At 41.9% G+C, this 15770-nt stretch overlaps 1 protein-coding gene across 2 annotated transcripts in view; it reads right to left on the minus strand.

Moving 5' to 3' along the window:
* Positions 1–15770, minus strand: part of arnt2 (aryl-hydrocarbon receptor nuclear translocator 2) — a 76580-nt gene that overhangs the window by 35555 nt on the left and 25255 nt on the right. Inside the window, exons 3-5 of one of the 2 annotated variants that reach the window (XM_038693053.1) lie at positions 9256–9303; positions 6941–6988; positions 4810–5023 (exon numbers count right to left, since the gene is read on the minus strand). In XM_038693053.1, the coding sequence (XP_038548981.1) occupies positions 4810–5023; positions 6941–6988; positions 9256–9303 (310 nt within the window). The remainder of the gene's footprint in view (positions 1–4809; positions 5024–6940; positions 6989–9255; positions 9304–15770) is intronic. The other variant, XM_038693054.1, reaches the window with a different exon arrangement.

The following is a 15770-nucleotide window of genomic DNA, read 5'->3' on the forward strand; positions in this document are numbered from 1 at the left end:
CCCCCACCCGTGACAGACGAAACGGTTATACAATAACACAATAATACAGTAATAAAATCAAACACAGGCTCCAGTATAGAGAACACATATATATACACACACTATAAACAAAACAGACAATCAATATTGAGAGCAATGCAATGAGCAGAGTGCAAAGGATGCAGGAGAAAATTATTATTATTATTTTTTTTATGTACATGTTGGAGGTGGATGTGATATACAGGTACGCATACACATACAAGCATACATGTACACAGTATGATGAATGCAAAGGATGCTGGAATAAATAAGTATTATGTGCAGGTGTTATGTACATGAGGTAGGTGGATTTGGTATACAGTATTTACAATATGACAGTATGAAGAGCTCTGAAATAGAGAATGGTGAATAAATAATAAGTGTTAGCCAGTAAACAGGTGGCTGATTAGAGACAGAGTTACTGGGTTATTGCACAAGAATTGTTCCAGACACACTGAGTCAGAGTCAGCTGTTCATCAAAGTGATGGCTTGTGGGAAGAAACCGTTCCTGAGTCTGTTGGTTTTATAGGTTTTAGACATCCATCAATTACAATAAACTAGGAGATACTGGAGGCGGTAAAACAAAGATAGAAACGATTTATAACCTAATACACTGACATACGACGCGAGCACATACACACCGCTTTCACAATATTTTCCGGGAGTATCGCACCAATATGCCAGCTCGCTGCGCTGTATGAAAGTTACTAGGCTGGAAAGGGTCAGACTTGATCCGCCTCTGAGCCAGCCGTAGTAAGAGAATTTAGGGACTTTTTTTTTTTTAAACAAAAAAAAAGGTCCCTAAATAATACCACTGCCATTAAAACAAAACTGAACAGTTTTATTGGCTGCTACAGTAAGCTGTGTTATGGGGAGGAGAAAAAAAACATGGGCACCAGTCGGGCCCGGGCTGAGAATTCTGATAAGCTATGGGTCACTGGCCAGGCTAGGGCCTGAGCATCTTAGGCCAGGGCTGGGCTAGGGGCTTGATTGAGGGCTCTGACTGATCCAAAGTAAAGTGTACCAGATGTGAGTGCTACATATACTTGTAAATGACAAAAAATCTGTCATCACAGGACATTTTCTGAGCTGTGCATAAGTCAGAGGTCGGCAACCTATGGCACGGGTGCCAGCGTGGGCACATAGAGACATTTTAAGTGGCATGTGAGAAAGCCAACTCAATCCTACAATACTGACATATGCGGCTACGTTGTTTAATATTAGGCTACCAAAAACAGATCATCAACCACCATGATGAAATAATTTTGACATTATTATTATGGTTGTCAAAATTATAGAAATATAGAGAAAATAACGCCTTATACTTTAACAGTATGTCACAGTATTTGTGTGACAAGTGCAGCAGAGATGGTAAATATGGTGAAAAAAATGTGAATTTAGAAGAAAAAATGTTGGCACTAGAGGCATCTGCAACTATTTTAGCCTTCTGACTGACTGTACACACGACATTTAGTTAACTGTTGGCTATACTGTGACTCAGGTTTGACCTGGTCTTGCTCAGCAGAGGTTGTTCAAACTTAGGAGGCAGTTGTCATCCTAAAGTTTCTAGAAGGTCTTTAGTACCACAAAACGCTATTAGCATTGTTATTGCATATGAATACTGAAAAAAAGAATTATGAATGTTTGGGAAATAAAGATGTTTAGCTAAATAAGTTGGTTTGTTATCACTCAGGCAGCTTCGTCAGACCAAGGAGGAGGCCTTCAGCAGTGGGAACAGAGTCCTGTACAACCAGGCCAGGTCTGACTAAAAAGGTCAAAGCAGCAAAGAGGAGCTACACCGAAAAGCTAAACAACAGCTTTGCAGCCAATGGTCCTGCGTCAGTGTGGAGAGGCATGCGGACACTCACAAACTACAAGAGACCACCAACACTGCTGGTACTCAACAACTGGCTGAATTATTGTAGGTTTGGAAAGCCCACAGTCACACCTCTCCCCCGCTCCAACACCATCTTCTTCAGTCACCTTCCCCCACTGCCACCCCCCCTCTCTGACCCCTCACCTGCACTCAAGATCTGAGAAGAGGACATAAGCCATCTCTTCCAGAGGCAGAAGATCAGGAAGGCTCCTGGCCCCGACGGTGTGTATTCATCCTGCTTGAAAATCTGTGCAGACCAGCTGGCCCCCATCTTCACACAGATCTTCAACAGATCACTGGAGCTGTGTGAAGTTCCCTCCTGCTTCAAACGCTCCACAATCATCCTGGGCCCCCAAAAAACCTCCATCTTTGGATTAAATAACTACAGGCCCGTCGCACTGACACCTGTAGTCATGAAGTCCTTTGAAAGACTGGTGTTGGCCCACCTGAAGGACATTACAGGCCCCTTGCTGGACCCCCTGCAGTTTGCCTACAGGGCTAACAGGTCAGTGGATGATGCTGTCAACTTGGGTCTGCATTACATCCTGCAACACCTCGACTCTCCAGGGACATACAGTATGCAAGGATCCTGTTTGTGGACTTCAGCTCGGCGTTCAACACCATCATCCCGGACATCCCCAGCTCCAAACTCACCCAGCTCACTGTGCCAGCCTCCACCTGTCAGTGGATCACAGACTTCTTGACTGACAGGAGTCAGCAGGTGAGGCTGGGGAACATCACATCCAGCACCCAGACTATTAGCACTGGCGCCCCCCAGGGGTGTGTGCTCTCCCCACTGCTCTTCTCCCTCTACACCAACGACTGCACCTCAGGAGACCCATCTGTCAAACTCCTCAAGTTCGCTGACGACACAACGGTCATCGGCCTCATACGGGACGGTGATGAGTCGGCCTACAGACGTGAGGTTGATCAGCTGGCTCTCTGGTGTGGTCAGAACAACCTGGAGCTTTACACACTCAAAACTGTGGAGATGATCGTGGACTTCAGGAGGAGCCCCCCCACTCTGCCCCCCATCACCATACTGAACAGCCCTGTGTCTGCTGTGGGATCCTTCAGGTTTCTGGGATCCACTATTTACATTTATATTTATTCATTTAGCTGACACTTTTATCCAAAGAAACTTACAATTGCTGTACATGTCAGAGGTCGCACGCCTCTGGAGCAACGAGGGGTTAAGTGTCTTGCTCAGGGACACAATGGTGGATGGGTCACAGTGGGGGATTTAACCTCTCACGCCAAAGGCCTATGTCTTATCCATTTCCCAGGACCTGAAGTGGAAGCCCAGTACGGACATCATCATCAAGAAGGCCCAGCAGAGGATGTACTTCCTGCGCCAGCTCAGGAAGCTCAACCTGCCTAAGGACCTGCTGAACCAGTTCTACACAACCATCATTCAGTCTGTCCTCTGCACGTCCATCACTGTCTGGTTTGGATCTGCCACCAAAAAGGACAGGAGCAGACTACAACGGACAGTCAGGACTGCAGAAAAGATCATCGGTGCCAACCTGCCCTCCATTCAGGACTTATACATTTCTAGAGTCAGGAAACGGCCAGGAAACATCACTGCAGATCCATCTCACCCCGGACACAACCTGTTCCAGCTTCTCCCCTCTGGTAGGCGCTACAGAGCACTGTACGCCAAAACCAACCGACTCAGGAACAGTTTCTTCCCACAAGCCATCACTCTGATGAACAGCTGATTTCTGACTTACAGTGTCAGGAACAATTCCTGTGCAATAACCCAGTAACTCTGTCTCTAATCAGCCACCTGTTTACTGGCTAACACTTATTATTTATTCACCATTCTCTATTTCAGAGCTCTTCATACTGTTATATTGTAGATACTGTATACCTAATCTACCTACCTCAACTTCATAACACCTGCACATAATATTTACTTATTTATTCCAGCATCCTTTGCACTATGCTTCATTGCACTGTGTACATGTGTACATGTATGCATGTATATGTACCTGTACATCACATCCACCTCCAACATGTACACACTCCTGCATCCTTTGCACTCTGCTCACTGCACTATTTGTCAATATGTCTATATTGTTTTTGTTCATAGTGTGTATATTTGTGTTGTCTACACAGAATTCTGTCTGATTTGATTTGATTTTTATTATTGTGATTTTGTATTTTTGTGTGAGTAAGCACATTGTGAGCAATGTACAATCCGGAGTCAAATTCCTCGTATGTGTACACATACCTGGCAATAAAGCGGATTCTGATTGATGCAGTCATCTACCAAAATCTATATGAATTAGAATATTTTAAATGCTTATCATGGCAAATATCAATATATGCTATTCATTTTGAATCATTCTATTTATTAATTACAAAACTAAAAACCAAGTTACAAAACTTGTAATAAATTAGATTTTTTTAGCACTGTTTATCATATGTCAAATTATTATTATCAAGGTCAAACTTCAATTAAAATCTGACCAACATTGCTTAAATTAAAAATAAAATGATGTGCATTAACAAACGCTGCTGGCACACTGGATGTCTTCATCGTGCCGACCCCTTGTATAAATATTCTGAAAAAAATAAGTCAGCTGGAGAGAAGATTTACATTATCCATTGAGCATATTGTGTAATGTTTAATCCACTAGTTTGGATTATCTTTGTTATTAGTTGTGCATGTAAACATAATATCTTGGTATCAAAACCCACCTAAACATTTCCCCACATTCATTTAGGGAGTCCCAGTTTTTGGGGAGGTTCTGGCTCTCCAGATGGCCTTTCAAAGTGGTTCCACAGTTATTTTGTGAAGATCCATTTGTAGAAACATTTTTTTACTTTAATATTAAAGCATTTTTCTGTTTCAGTGACAAAGCCATTGTAATTCAAACTGTTTGCTCTGGGTCTCTACAGGACAGTACCTGTTCGGTGAGAAAGGACGGCTTATAGGCCCCATCAGTGGATGTGTTGCCAGTGCCCCTCATGGACTTCATATGGGAGACAGCCATACGCAAGATGGTCAGCTTATCAGGTTTTCGGGCCAGGGCGCTGCAGGTAGGGACCATGTCTGACAGCTCAGTGATGTACTGGGTCATTTTGTTGCGCCGGCGTCGCTCAATCTCACTGTGGTTCTCTCTAAAACAGAGAGAAAAGCAGTAAGACACTTGGGGATGTTACAGACCAGGAACCACTTTACTGCCTTGCTTGAACCAATTATCAACAGCTATGATGAATCATGATTTCTCTCCCTCTCCAGTCTGCTGACTATGGTTTACCACAGTTTTTTTCAATGTCCATAATCTACCAGCCTGTGATCTGTTTGTCTAAATTTAAATGCTAGAGGAGGGATTTTACCATTACATCTCACTCTTGTCTGGAGTCTGTAATAAACTGTCAGTTGAATACAATTGCTTGTCAACTTCATGTCAACTGCCCCTTTATTTTGAGATGCATTACTACACTTTTCCACTGAGGGAAAATTAAGCGCTTACAACTACTGGTTGACAGACATGGGCTTTTCACTAGCCGATGCAGATATTTAGAGAGCAAGACACATAATAAGATAATAAGATACAACGCCAATGTAAATACAAAGACAAGTCATGAGTAATTTTATTATTCCATACAGAGTACAATCTAATGCAGCCTACATGGTTATCTTAGCCAGTAACATGTTGCTTTAGATGGAACTTTGAATAAGAAAATGGGTTATGCTGTAGATTTCAGAATGCGGTATTAAAGGGAGAGCGTACAGTTTGTCGACATCAGAAAAGCAACATCATTCGACTGCATTATTCTATACATACATACCATTACATAATATATATAACACTAGCCAGTAATGGTTATAGATTAGATCTGCTGTCATTTAGGATGGGGGAACGTGTTAGCCATTAGAAAAGATTATTATCTCAAAGGGACCAGATTAATCAGCCAAACCAGTCACTTCTTACAACACCGTAGGCCCGCCAGCAAGGTCTTTTAAATCCAGTTTTCCTTCAGATGCCAGGAGGGACACAAGCTTATGCCAAAAAAGGCTTTAAGAAGCTCCTGCTGTATTTGTAAAAACATTGCACCTATTTGTCACAGTCTGAGACAAATTCCCTGCAGACCCTTACTATACAAACTGACACAGTTCTGAGGATGCAAATTAGTTTTTGTCCCAATGGCTAATAGTTTGGGCAATTTTGATGTCCAAAATAAATAAATCAAAGGCCCCAAAAAAGTGTTTCTCAAATGTTATTATCATCAGTGGGTAAAATCCAAATGAAACACTAGTTGTGTAAGCAGCTCCATCAGGCAGGACGCATCATGTTTAGCCGTTTCACAGACTAACACATATGGTTGGCAAAAGAATGACCCCACAAAAATTTTTCATATCAGTCAATCTAAATTTACAGTATTTCATGATATAAATAAAGCGTGTTCTTACTCTGCATGGTGATGCTTCAGTTGATGAACTGAGTTTGTTATATTCCCCATCTTTATTTACTCACATTTATAATAAACTATGGACATCATCAGTCTTTCTTTTGGCACTGTCTCACCCACTTTGTGTCCAGAAGTAAGTAGCCAGCAAGTATCACCACACCACTGATGGCTTTGTTTCCACATTTATCCAATAAACTTCTTGACATTTAAGGTTGTTGGGACAGACGAGCTGTTGCTGTTTTTTTGTTTTTCCACAGAATTTTGCGATGCAACAATAGGTCGGTTACTTTCTACATTACGGTCATGAACTCATAAAGTCAGAATATGTGCCCATTCCTTAATTATTTATATTCCTGTATTTGGTAAGGGTCTACCATCAAAAGCATTTTCATAAAAATGTATCTATGGTGAAATAACTATGGTAACCTTCTGCTTTCGATTCTTTCTAAGGTAGGCTACCGCTGCTTTGATACAAGGTTCTCTCTCTCTCTCTCTCTCTCCTAGATGCTCTGCCTCTCAGCTAGATCAAATGAATGATTCGTAAGTGATGTTTCCTGATCCCTGATCCATGATCCCTGTGTCAATGGAAAATCCTCTGTGACCTCAGCTGGCTAGGCCTACCTGGCATATCTCTCCTTATCTCCACAAGGAATCTGATCATCATCATACCTAAAGAGAACAGAGGACACACCATGTAACATAATATACATATATACAGATGAAAAGCATCATGTAGCAGCATCACTATCCGTACCTCTTACATGCAATGGCTGTCACATATTAATGCATGAAATTAGATGGTTCAAAGTTTGATGGTAACAACATGGGCAAACCTGGACAAAAAAAAACAGGCTACCAACGGCGTTTGGTGAAAATGAGTGACAGAACAGGAGTATGACTGGGACAAAACTCATCTGCTGATGAAGGCCATGAGGTGCTGAAAGCTCCTGAAAAAGCTGGTATGTGGATCTTGTGTTGAGAGCTTTGTGTCCGACCTAAAATCGTATTTTGGAAATTTCACCATTTGAAATGACCTACTGAAAATTTGTAAGAGAATTCAAACCACATAAATTCAAATAGGTGGTTATTAAAGTCAAATATTTCAATGCATTCATATGCAATTTCAACATTTAACCACTACAAGATTTCAGCACTCTTAAATTTCACAATTCAGTCTTTTATCAAAATTATTATTTGCTTCCACAGAAGAACCATTTCTTACAGAATCACAGCATCACAGACTTCAGTATTCAGTTTTATAAAGTTTAAATATAAGTCTGTTTACTTAACCTGTCCATTAGAAACAGGGTCACTGGATGGAAAAGGATGGAGTCACTCCTAACTTTAAAGTGGTATCTGTATTTTTAAACCTGAGCCTTATTTTCACATACGTTGCGGTCGAAATAACTAGTAGGTACAAAAAAGTGGTTGACAACATTATGGAAATGAAACCTAGAGAGATGCACCTTTTTGTTGAAAACTAAGATGTCTCTCTGACTAATGTTTCCACCATCGCCTTCCTGCAACAACTCACCTCTCACAAGATTTCAGAGCGAGACATTTGTTTCTTGTTAAAAGAAAGGATCTTACTCTTTAAGAAAAATGTGTATCTCTGTAGGGATCTTTTCCATGATGTTGTCAGACACAGAATAACAATCTGAACCTTTAGTTGATGTACTTTTGACAGCAGCCATTGCAGCCCATTTCGCAGCTGCTTGCTGACATCTTCTACACCAGTTCCAAAACTTTTTGTATCTATTAGTCATTTGAACCCCAACATATGTAGTGACAAAGTGTCCATGTTTAAAATGACCAGATTTACCCCATAAATATAGTCAAATATCACTAAACTGAAGAATTTGGGCCTGAAATCTGAGAATGTTCTTAGAATCAAGAGAAACTGTAATGTATGATATCCTGTTGATTTACAGCCTGGAGTTTCACAGTGTTGGTGTACAGAAGAGTCCTGTTGTGTCTGAGCTTCCCCCTCTCACCTGTCATGTAACTTTGCTGATGGTACAGCCTAAAAGGTGCACCACAATCCCTTCCCCCAAACAACCCAAAAACACTGTGGGTGGGTCAACTTATATTTCAGTTTCTGTCTCTGTCACACACTGAGAAGCAGGGTGAAGCTCCTGGCTATGGGAAACAGAAGTGGACTGTCTATTTAATGGGAATGACATATGCACAAAGTGTTTAAAACAGGAGTAAACCCTTTCACAGTACAAATACAAAGCTTCCCTGTAGCCAAATAATCATACAAGTAATCCTGCAGTCCATTATTAAGAGTGCAGTTCCTCCTGTGTTCAGCAGAGAGCAGCTCCTCCTCTACACTGTCACCATTCAACTTAGCAGAAACAAATCCACTGCCATGTTGTCAGCCCAGAAAGAAAGCACTTACTGTACACACTACACAACATGAGGAAGAAAAGGAAAATAAGTAGAGATAAATTAAATGTGTTGTGATGCAGTGACAGAGAAAGACTTGAGTCCGTCTTTAAAAAAAGGAATACATAAAGGAGTGCTGTATGTTTGATGGAGGGAAATGAAGAGTAAGTCATGAAGTGTCCACACAGCACAATGTTTGTTATGAAAATAGGGTATCTGTAGGGTTGTCAAAGACAAATGTGGACTGTTCAAGTCCTTTTTAATGCTACCTGAAATTCATTCAGACCAATTTAAAACCCAGGAGAACTGATGTTCCAGAAAGTATTGCCTACTGTACTACTAACCCATGTTTGAATTCAAAGACTACAGTGAAAAAATGTATCTAACATTTGTAATATGTTCATTTCAATCTATCGTACCATAGGATAGCTTGAAACAGAAACAGTGTGATCTCAAGCGGATAGCTTGAAACAGAAACAGTGTGATCTTTGTGAACTAGTTCTAAAAAACATTCAGACAGGATCAACACGCTTTTTGTGGTCTCTCACCTTGAAAATTTGCTAGGTCCCTCTCCGTCTTCATCATCAAAGTCCATTCTGAGAAACAAGCACAGGAAACACAGTTACTTCTTCTAGTAAGGAAGCAAGTTCCATGTGTGTCCATCTGGTAAAATAACTTCAGACAGCGGTAGACAGTAGAAATTGGTTTGGAGGAACATGGAGTTGTTCTTTATTTGGCTCTGCTGCTACAGAGCGACAACTTTGTGTCTGCTGACAAAGAAACCAATAGGTCAACAAGTTTATGTGGGCAGCAGTGGGTGGGTCAATACACCTGAGAAAAACTATTCAAGAGCATGCAATAAACAGGACAGTATACAAATATCTGATAAGGATTATTGCTGCATTGTTTGATTTAACAGTAAGTCGTGTGGTTCCACTGACGTAAGGGTCTGTTTTACTTCTACTGCGCATGCGTGGAAGTGGTGACGCATGCATAGTAGAACTATAACCAGTCGGGAAAAACGTTTTTTAAACCTTATTTTGGTGCAAAGTTATCAAACTTTTTCAGCGATGTTTATTAGATTTATTTCATGTAGTTTTTATGTACCAGTGAGCAGTAAAAGTGCAGTTCTGGCTCTCACTGTCACAGTCCTGTCCTGAGGTTGTCAATGTTATATTATTTTGGCCATGCCTTCTCGGTGTTTTGATTTGTGGTTTCTCTGTTTCTGGGTTTTGGTTCTTGATTCTGAGTTTTGGGTTTTGTATCTACTTTTTAGTTCCGTCATCTGTTGAGTTTAGTTCACTGTGCGTTTACTTATTAATCAGTTCGGTATCTGTTATTTAGTCTGGGTTATTATTTATCTGGTTATTATCTATGCTTGCCTTAGTTCCTGTCTTATTCTGTAATTGTCTGGTGTTCTGTCTAATCCTAATTTCAGTCCTGCCTTGCCCCGTTATGTTGTTTTCAACTCCCTGCCTGTGTTCTAGTTCTTGTGTTCTCGTTTAGGTTTTGTCTGTTTTGATCCCTGTGTTACAGTTGGTCGGTGTCTGTTTACATGGGTTTTTGTTATTGTCTGGGGTTAGATTCTTGTCTGATATTTTGGTAACATGTGTTCTGTCTGTTCCCCCAGTAATCTGCCTGCCTGCCTGCATGCCTGCCTGCCTGCCAGTCTCTCTGTTTTTGCCCAGCTGTCCCTCTGGGCCCTTCTCATTTCCACCTCCTCGACTCCTCGATCCTCTACTCCTCGAGGCGCATGTTAGTCCTGCTCACACTGTTAGAGCTGTGATCTCTGTCAGAGCAGAGAGCAGCTTTTGGCACTAAAGACTACAGATCATTTCTTCACAATCCAGAAACATGTTTGTCAACATTATAACATGTAGAAACATCTCGAGGTTCTAATAAACATTATAGCATCTGTTGGAAACAGTCAGATTACAGCAGCCTGATCATTCACCAGGCTACACAGCAGACTAGGCCTACCATTTTTTTGCGGTGCGCCTTTTGTCTGTAAACAGGAGATCATTACAGCCCTCAGCCTGATGAGATGAGCGTTTCATCATCAGTCCCTTTACAAAATGACACAGTAACATTTATCTCATACAGCCCCAATTACAGCTGTTATCACAGGACTCTACTGTTGGAATGACGTGCAGACTACTTGGGCACTATTAGGCTTTTAAAACATGAAACAGATCAGTGCTGAATGCTCTGCTTGATATGACAGCCTAATAATTTGACTTCAGCAGCTGTTTTGTCACGATTATAGCAGCTGAATTGGTGTGATGCACAGATCGGCTTGGACATTAACGCAACTAATACAGGCCTATACGGATAAATCATCCCCCCCTCCCCACCAACTAATTATTTTATCAGATTTAGAAACCAGCATCTGCATGGACGTTTTACCCCCACCTCCACCGGTCCCTGTAGCTTTCCAGACGATTTCTTTCTTGTGTGTTATATTGATGTATGAGTGTTTTCTTTAATGATTTACTTTGATGAGTAGAGAGGCTGCGGTCAGTCATTTAAACATTTCCATCCGTGCAGTAATGTCACAGCAAATACCGTGGGACAAAACAGAAAAAACCTGCAGTAATAAACTTGACAGGACAGACAGAGGAAACAGAATTAAACTTTAGCTTCTATAATCACGTTAAGACTCTGATGGAGCTCAGGGTTGATCAGGAGGACGGCTGCTTTACTCCAAACAAACACTCTGTGTGAGACCGTTTGGATGTAAAGAAGAACACAGAACATGAATTCACACCAGATCCTGACCGAACCGACCACTTTCCTGTACCTGTGAGTTTTGTTCATGCCTGGTGTATTTTGGATTAATAAACCCAGGAACTAGACCTCTGCTCTCAGTGTTGTGCATTTGGGCTCTCTCCTGCTTTGCGCACACACGTGACACTCTCCCCATCTTGGCAACACATCCGGGTAATTTTTTATATTTCTAATTGAATTGTTAAAATTTTATTCACAACATGATTACACACTCTGATGACAAAATGTACAAAAAAAAAAAACAAATAAAAAAAACAGATTTCATAGGGTCCTACATTTAAGAAATAAGCTTACTGGAGAATGTCGACAGTAACCTGATTGCTTACGTGCATGTTATTCTCAGTTTGCATGCATGATCTACCTGACCTGGATTCATGCATCATGGGAACACTGTCTATATATGAAGGGACAATGGAGAGGATGACTGTGTCGGTTGTTACCTTGGGACCTTTACTCAACTACAACCTGGCTCATCTACACACTTAATAAATAAAGCAACAATGGCACTGATAAGCACCATCCCCGTTGTCTCCCTGTGCTATGTTTATTTGCCACATTGCCTAGATTCAGGTCTGTATTATGTATTTATGTAGGCCTGTACAAGGGCACTGAATTCATGCACCCCCCTCACACACACACACAAAGATAAAAAGCAAGTCTAAAGAAGCTCCCTTCATTCCTTTATTGCTGCTCTAACTACTTTCATGCAGAATCTGAAAATGCCATTAACATGTCAAATGGGGCCTTTCGCCCATGTCAGCTGGGACTGGCTCCAGCCCCCCGCGACAGCGGTTGACGATGGATGGATGGATGGATGTCAAATGGGGTTCCATTTATAATAGAGTTCTGAGATCACTTTCTAAAACCTCTTCATCCAAATTAAAAGACCAAAACAACACACAATTGGTTGTATTGCTTTTTTCTGTTCACAGAAAGGAGGTGCAATATTTGTTAAAGCCAAAATGTGTGTCAAAATACCATTTTAAATTAAATATCCTGGTGCTGCAGAGATGTCCTGGCCCACACATCATATTGGCCCACTGACTCATCTTTGTTTAGTTCAACTAAAATTAGAATAATTATGTAATAATTATGATAATTCCCTCTAGTACTGCAATATCAATCAAAAAAATAGCAATTAAATTGGGCGGGGCTTTAACTGGTATGTTATTTTAAGCATGCAATTGATATGGGTTGATCAGAAATTGTTATATTTACTGCTGATTAGAAAACTATTTACATGACAGCATCAACTATATACAGAACAAGTTTTGCAACAATGAATACAACACATGCGGTTGCAATTATGAAGTAAAATGTAATGAACAAGAGTTTTCATACTCAACATAATTTTTTTTATGATCAGTGTGATTTCTATTTTTTTGGATTCTTTTTTTTATTTTTTATTTCCACACCAGGTATATGTGTGTGTGTGTGTGTGTGTGTGTGTGTGTGTGTGTGTGTGTGTGTGTGTGTGAGAGTGAGAGTGAGAGGGGGGGGTCGGAGGGGACTGTGTTTTACGGATCAAATATTCCGACGCCGTTTTTCAGATCTGCATTGACTTTAATGAAGACCAGTTGTTCCACATGGCTAGGGTCCAAGTTTGCACGCTGTGGACTGACCACTTTTCCAGGTGTGCTAAAAACACGCTCAGACTGGACACTTGTAGGTGGACAACTGAGATGCTGCAGTGCAAAGCGTGTAAGATTGGGCCAGCACTGAAGCTTGCCCGACCAGTATTTCACTGCGTCATTGGTAGGACTGATGTCCCCATCTGCCAGGTAGGCCTCCACATCACCTGATGGTAAATGTGTCCTCATTGGAATAGCCGATTTCTTTTTCTGCAGGAAAGACAAGACTGAAGTGCTGCTGGTGGCAGGTGTCTCTTCTGTGTTTCTTGCAGGTGTAGCCACGAGGTCACAGAGCTCCATCCTGAGGAGTAATGTCCTCTTCAGTGCCTCCACATCAACACTGTTTGGAAAACAGCTAGCCTTATATCTGGGGTCAAGGAGAGTGGCAAGCAGAAATGTGGAGTTTGCAAAAATTGGTTCGAAACACCATTTTAGTTCTTTCCCTGGACTCAGCTGGGGCGGCTGTGGCTCAGGAGGTAGAGCGGGTTGGCCGTTAATTGGAAGGTCGGCGGTTCAATCCCTGGCTCCCCCTGGTTGCGTGTCAAAGTGTCCTTGGGCAAGATACTGCCCCCTATTCCGCCAGTGTATGAGTGAATGTTAGTTTCCGTTTGAGCACTTAGGCTCAGTGTATGAATGTGTGTGACTGGTGAATGCAGATGTAGTGTAAGTGGTCGAAAAGACTAGAAAGGCGCTATACAAGTACGGAGCATTTAACATCTTGTCCCAGCCCCACTGTGGCATCCTGATCATCATCACCAGCCATGAACTGATCAGATTCATCCTCAGATTCCTCACCAGCATGCAGAGACCTATGATGGAGCCTAGGCCATGCAGGAGGGGGATGACCTCAGAGATGGAGGCGCTGTGTTTTGAGAGGGCCCGTGTGACCTCCTCAAAAGGACTAAGAACAGTGAGCATGTGTGATGCTAACCCCCACTCATTTGGATAGATGATTGTTGGAGCTTTACCCATGTTAGAGTCCTGTGCCATAATCTGCACAGCGCTGCGCTGCTCCGCTCCACCGGCCGCTGGAGCATGTAGAACGTATAGTTCCGCCTTGTTTTTACATCTGTTATGAGCGTGTGCTGGGGGAGGTTCAACTGTGTTTGCAGCTCATGTAGTCTGTTGCTGGCTTTGCTTGAGCAATGAACATGGCCAGATATGCTCCTGGCTTTGGAGAGAAGGGATGTCACAAGCCTGTCCTTCTCCAGTGCTTTGATCACCACCAAGTGAAGCGTATGGGACACGCAACGGATGTGCCCATATTCAGCCAAAGCTTTCACCATGTTCGCTGCATTATCTGAAACAACAAACCGTATTGTGACAGACTGACCAACAGACTCTTCCCGCTCTCTCATCTTTTCCTTAAGGCAGCACAGAATGTTGTTTGATGTGTGCTCAATGTCCAGCACGCCAACATTTAGCAGCCCTGCTTTCCTCTGTGCTGAAGCTTCCTCTACACTCTCACACCAGTGCCCAGTAAGACAGAGATATGCATGTGCGTTGTGATTGCTGGCCCAGAGATCTATAGTGAGGTTGATGACACCTCCTTCAGCTGCCTTAAGTGACTGGACCAACTGCCCTCTCATTGCCTCATACAGCTCAGGCACTACAGTTCGACTGAAATAGTGCCTCGATGGGATCTTATACTTGGTCTCTAAAAAGCCAACACGTGTCTTGAAGCCTCTCCTCTCCACCACAGAGAAAGGTTCAAGATCAGTGCAGATCATTTTACCAATCATCTCTGTAATTTGTTTTGACCGGGGATGGTTTGCTGAGAATGGCTGCTTTTGCTGCAAATGCAGTGAGTATTGGTGAAGAGGAATGTGAGCCCTTAGCAGCACCCAGCTGAACACCAGTGACCCGAGAAGGAAGAGGAGAGGAGGAGGTGGCTGATACAGTGGGATTTCTCATGTGATGAACATATAGCAGATGGTTATGTAGAGATGTTGTGTTGTAATGTTTTGCATGGGAAGTGTTTGTGTGTGTGTAGTTTAATTTGTAATATTATTTGAAATAATTTATTTATACCACAACTTCCTTTATTTTTTTATGAAATACAGCAAGAAAGTGTCAGACACTCAGTGCGTGAAGTAAAAAAACTGGTTAGAGCCAGCTGACGGTTTAAAAAAGAAACGCAACGCGAGTCGCATTCTACCAAGCACCACGTCTGAACAAACCCCACGTTTGCCAGAACTCTACTGGTTAATAAGTAAGTAGAACTACAAAGAAACGTTAATGAAAAAAAGCCCGCGAACCTGAGTGACTGAGGGAGAGACAGAGAGAGAGCTGTTCTCTTCTCAGTGTTCTGTGTGTGAGTGAGCAGAGCGGGACACAGCAACACAATAAATCTGTATGTGTGTAGGGGAGGGGCGCTGTGACTAGCCTATCACAGAACACAGTCACAGTCAGCTACCCAATGAGGATTTTTAGTCAATCCGAGCACAGATATTGACTCATATTACTCGTATAATACTCGTACTCGGCAAAAGTGCTTTATCCGTACCGGATACTTCAGCCGAGTATCCGGCTCAACTCTACTATCTATAATAAAAAAGCACTATATTAGGGATAATCTTTGTTTATTTCTTAAAATAATGGGGGAAAATTATTTTTTATTGGCCAATATATCGATCAATCCAGCT

The sequence above is a fragment of the Micropterus salmoides genome, unplaced genomic scaffold (assembly GCF_014851395.1).
Source record: "Micropterus salmoides isolate LMB-PRFRI ecotype aquatic unplaced genomic scaffold, ASM1485139v1 Ms_hic_scaffold_3, whole genome shotgun sequence".
Classification (NCBI taxonomy): domain Eukaryota; kingdom Metazoa; phylum Chordata; class Actinopteri; order Centrarchiformes; family Centrarchidae; genus Micropterus; species Micropterus salmoides.